The 4,685-nt window shown below is 34.1% G+C and overlaps 2 protein-coding genes across 2 annotated transcripts; one reads left to right on the top strand and one right to left on the bottom strand.

The window, feature by feature from the left end:
* Positions 1-1,974: 1,974 nt before the first annotated feature.
* Positions 1,975-2,951, top strand: LOC130966270 (photosystem II protein D1-like). The gene is made up of 2 exons (XM_057891059.1): positions 1,975-2,018; positions 2,063-2,951. The coding sequence occupies exons 1-2, from the start codon at positions 1,975-1,977 to the stop codon at positions 2,949-2,951; spliced, it is 933 nt and encodes a 310-aa protein (XP_057747042.1).
* Positions 2,952-3,016: 65 nt separating this feature from the next.
* LOC130970311 (maturase K-like) lies at positions 3,017-3,857 on the bottom strand. Its single transcript, XM_057896361.1, has one exon. The coding sequence runs from the start codon at positions 3,699-3,701 to the stop codon at positions 3,081-3,083; it is 621 nt and encodes a 206-aa protein (XP_057752344.1). The 5' UTR covers positions 3,702-3,857; the 3' UTR covers positions 3,017-3,080.
* Positions 3,858-4,685: the final 828 nt, after the last annotated feature.

Genomic DNA, 4,685 nt, shown 5'->3' with positions numbered 1-4,685 from the left:
GGGGGCTGGCCATTCGGCCATGCCTGAACCTTGATCACTTTTGTATTTTCAACGGTGGAGTTTCTACATACCATAGATTAAGGGTGTGGAGCTCTGCTGTTCCTCGAGTATTAATGCAATTACAACAATTTTCTATTCAATTCATGCTTATTCTTATTCTAAGATATTCGCTACACTTCAAAATGATGAATGTGATGATCCGTGATACTCATCATCACTCTCACCTATGAACGCGTGACTGACAACCACTTCCGTTCTACCTTAGAACAAGCGTGTATCTCTTGGATTCCTTAATCAGGATCTTTGTGGTATAAGCTAGAACCCTTTGGCGGCCATTCTTGAGAATCTGAAAAGTCTAAACATTATCTGTGGTATTCCGAGTAGGATTCAGGGATTGAATGACTGTGACGAGCTTCAAACTCGCGATTGTTGGGCGTAGTGACAGACGCAAAAGAATCAATGGATTCTATTCCGACATGATCGAGAACCGACAGATGATTAGCCGTGCTGTGACAAGAGCATTTGGACCGTTTTCACTAAGAGAATGGAAAGTAGCCATTGACAACAGTGATGCCCTACATACAGCTTGGCATGGAAAGGAGTATGAAGGATTGGATGAAAGCAGTAGGAAAGTAGAGATTTAGAAGGGACAAGCATCTCCATACACTTATCTGAAAGTCTCATCAATGAATTACATAAGTATCTCTATCTTTATTTTATGCTTTATTTATTATTATTTTTGAAACCTTTATAACCATTTGAATCAGCCTAACTGAGATTTACAAGAAGACCATAGCTTGCTTCATACCAACAATCTTCGTGGGATCAACCCTTACTCACGTAAGGTTTATTACTTGGACGACCCAGTGCACTTGCTGGTTAGTTGTGCGAAGTTGTGACAAAGTGTGATTCTCGTTTGAGAGCGCTACCAAGTTTTCGGTGCCATTGTTGATGATCGCAATTTCGTGCATCAAGTTTTTGGCGCCGTTGCCGAGGATTGTTCGAGTTTGGACAACTGACGGTTCATCTTGTTGCTCATATTAGGTAATTTTCTTTTCAAAAAGTTTTCAAAAATTTTTCAAAAAATTTTTTTGTTTTCGTTTTTCTAAAAATAATTTTCAAAAAAAATAAAAAAATTAATAAAATCATAAAAATAAAAAATATTTTGTTACAGACAGAGTTCGAAAAGGTCAAATCTTTGATGATTCCATCATACATGATTGAGTTGCGAAAACTTCTGGATAGGTATCCTACATCTGAACTAAATTCTTTCTGGTTAAAGAATCTCTTTCTAGTTGCTCTGGAACAATTAGGAGATTTTCTAGAAGAAATATGGGGTTTTGCTTCTGGCGGCAACATGCTAGGGGATGGTGGTCCCGCTTATAGGGTCAAATCAATACGTTCTAAGAAGAAATATTGGAATCTCTTCGATCTCATAAGTATCATACCAAATCCCATCAATTGAATCGCTTTTTCAAGAAATACGAGACATCTATCAAACTTGATCAACCATTAACGAGTAATCCTAATGTGGGTGGATTTGGTCAGGGGGATGCAGAAATAGTACTTCAAGATCCGTTACGTGTCCAAGGTCTTTTGTTCTTCTTGGCATCGATTATTTTGGCATAAATCTTCTTAGTTCTTAAAAAGAAACAATTTGAGAAGGTGCAATTGTTCGAGATGAATTTCTAATTTACAGGTCCGCGAATTTATGAACATATTAAGCCTAAGCCGGTAAAAGAACTAAATTTTAGTCGATAAATTCTGTACTGTAATTCTATTTTGTATAATCAAAAATTTAAGAAAAAAGACCGAACCTTTGATTCTTTCGAGTCTTTTTCTACCGTATTTAGAAAATTTCTTGTACTGCAGTACTAGTCAGTCATAGTATATATAGTGAAGAAGACTATTTTACTTTGCCTTTTTTCAACCCAATAAATTAGAGCCGGATTAATAGTATTCTGGGCCGGAGCAATGAACCTATTTGAAGTGGCTCATTTCGTACCCGAGAAGCCCATGTATGAGCAAGGCTTAATTTTACTTCCCCATCTAGCAACTCTAGGTTGGGGGGTAGGTCCTGGGGGGAGGTTATAGACACCTTTCCATACTTTGTGTCTGGAGTACTTCATTTAATTTCCTCTGCAGTATTGGGCTTTGGTCCTACTTCGGCGGCTATAGGTTTGCACTTTTACCCGATATGGGAAGCGGCATCTGTTGATGAATGGTTATACAATGGCGGTCCTTATGAACTAATTGTTCTACACTTCTTACTTGGTGTAGCTTGTTACATGGGTCGTGAGTGGGAACTGAGTTTTCGTCTGGGTATGCGCCCTTGGATTGCTGTTGCATATTCAGCTCCTGTTGCAGCGGCTACTGCTGTTTTCTTGATCTATCCAATTGGTCAAGGAAGCTTTTCGGATGGTATGCCTCTAGGAATTTCTGGTACCTTCAATTTTATGATTGTATTTCAGGCTGAACACAATATTCTTATGCATCCATTTCATATGTTAGGCGTAGCTGGTGTATTCGGCGGCTCCCTATTCAGTGCAATGCACGGTTCCTTGGTAACTTCTAGTTTGATTAGGGAAACCACAGAAAATGAATCTGCTAATGAAGGTTACAGATTCGGTCAAGAGGAAGAAACCTATAATATTGTGGCTGCTCATGGTTATTTTGGACGATTGATCTTCCAATATGCTAGTTTCAACAATTCTCGTTCTTTACATTTCTTCCTAGCTGCTTGGCCTGTAGTAGGTATCTGGTTTACCGCGTTAGGTATTAGCACTATGGCTTTCAATTTAAATGGTTTCAATTTCAACCAATCTGTAGTTGATAGTCAAGGTCGTGTAATTAACACCTGGGCTGATATTATTAACCGAGCTAATCTTGGTGATGAGGTAGACGAAAAATTATTCGAAAAGACTTCTACAAGATGCTCTATTTTTGTATAGAAATAGATTCGCTCAAAAAGAACGCTAAAAGAGTTTAATCGTAAAAAAGAGGATTTTTTACGTAAAAAAAGGAAGATGGATTCGTGTTCACATACATAAAAATTATATAGAAACAAGAAAAATCTTGGATTACTTTTTGAAAAAGTAAAAATAAGTTTTTTTTTTTTTAGTAATAAGACTATTCCGGTTACAATACTCATAAAGAAACAATCTTAATAAATGAAAAAGGGGTGGATCTTTCACCCAGTATCGAAGAGTTTGAACTAAGATTTCCAGATGGATAGGATAGGGTATTCGTACATCGGAAAAAAATTTTAAATATGTAAATTTATCCTCGAAAAAGGAAAAAATGGAATGAATTGATTGCAAATTATTAAAAGATTTTATGATTTCCGCCTCCTCTAAAGAAGAACTTAATTGTCGGGAAAATGGAATTTCCATGACAATGGCAAAACCCTCTGATATTATTTGAGAATACAAATTCTTGTTAGACCCCCAAAATTGATTTTTACTTGAATCGTTATCAAAAAGAATCAAATGATTCTGTTGATATATTCGAGTAATTAACCGTTTTACAATTAGTAAGCTAGATTTCTTATCATAATCCACATTTTCCGACAAAATATATCGATTTCTATTAAAATCATGACCAGAGGCGAGTCCATAAATATACTCCCGAAAAATAAGTGGGTATAGGAAGTTCTGTTGACGAGATCTATCTAGTTCTAAATATCTTTGATATTCTTTCATTTTTCAAATTCCATTTTGTCAAAGGGATCAAAGATTTATTGGATTGGAAATCCAATACATAGTGCGATACAGTCAAAACGGGGTATTTCTAGATATTCGAATTAAAACGAATTATGAATAGATACCAAAAAATGATGAACGGATTCTCTCCACTTGCTTTTTGTTTCTTGTTTGAGTCTAGTGTCAATTTTTATGTTTAGTGTCAATTGCATGTCTTTAAAAATTTGTGCATTTTTCGAAAACTCATGCATGGTGTTCTTCATGATCTTCAAGTTGTTCTTGGTAAGTCTTCTTGTTTGATCTTGATATTTTCTTGTTTTGTGTTTCTTGTTGTTTCTCATATGCATTTTTTGAATTCATAGTGTCTAAATATGAAAAATCTCTAAGTTTGGTGTCTTGCATGTTTTTCTTTTCTTGAAAATTTTTCAAAAATAAGTCTTGATATTCATCTTGATCTTCAAAGTGTTCTTGGTGTTCATCTTGACATTCATATTGTTCTTGCATGCATTAAGTGTTTTGATCCAAAATTTTTATGTTTTGGGTCATATTTGTGTTTTTCTCTCTCCTCATTAAAAATTCAAAAATAAAAAAAATATATTTTCCTTATTTCTCTCATAAATTTTGAAAATTTGAGTTGACTTAGTCAAAAAATTTTAAAACATAGCTATTTCTTAAAAGTTAAGTCAAATTTTCAATTTTAAAAATCTTATCTTTTCAAAATCTTTTTCAAAATCAAATCTTTTTCATTTTTCTTTTATGATTTTCGAAAATTTGAAAACATTTTTCAAAATCTTTTCTTATCTTTATTTCAAAATTTCGAAAACTTTACTAACAATTAATGTGATTGATTAAAAAATTTGAAGTTCGTTACTTTCTTGTTAAGAAAGGTTCAATCTTTAAATTCTAGAGTCATATCTTTTAGTTTCTTGTTAGTCAAGTAATCAATTTTAATTTTAAAAATCAAATCTTTTCCAAAATATATTT

The sequence above is a fragment of the Arachis stenosperma genome, chromosome 3, assembly GCF_014773155.1.
Source record: "Arachis stenosperma cultivar V10309 chromosome 3, arast.V10309.gnm1.PFL2, whole genome shotgun sequence".
NCBI lineage: Eukaryota > Viridiplantae > Streptophyta > Magnoliopsida > Fabales > Fabaceae > Arachis > Arachis stenosperma.
This window is presented reverse-complemented; position numbering and strand designations above follow the sequence as displayed.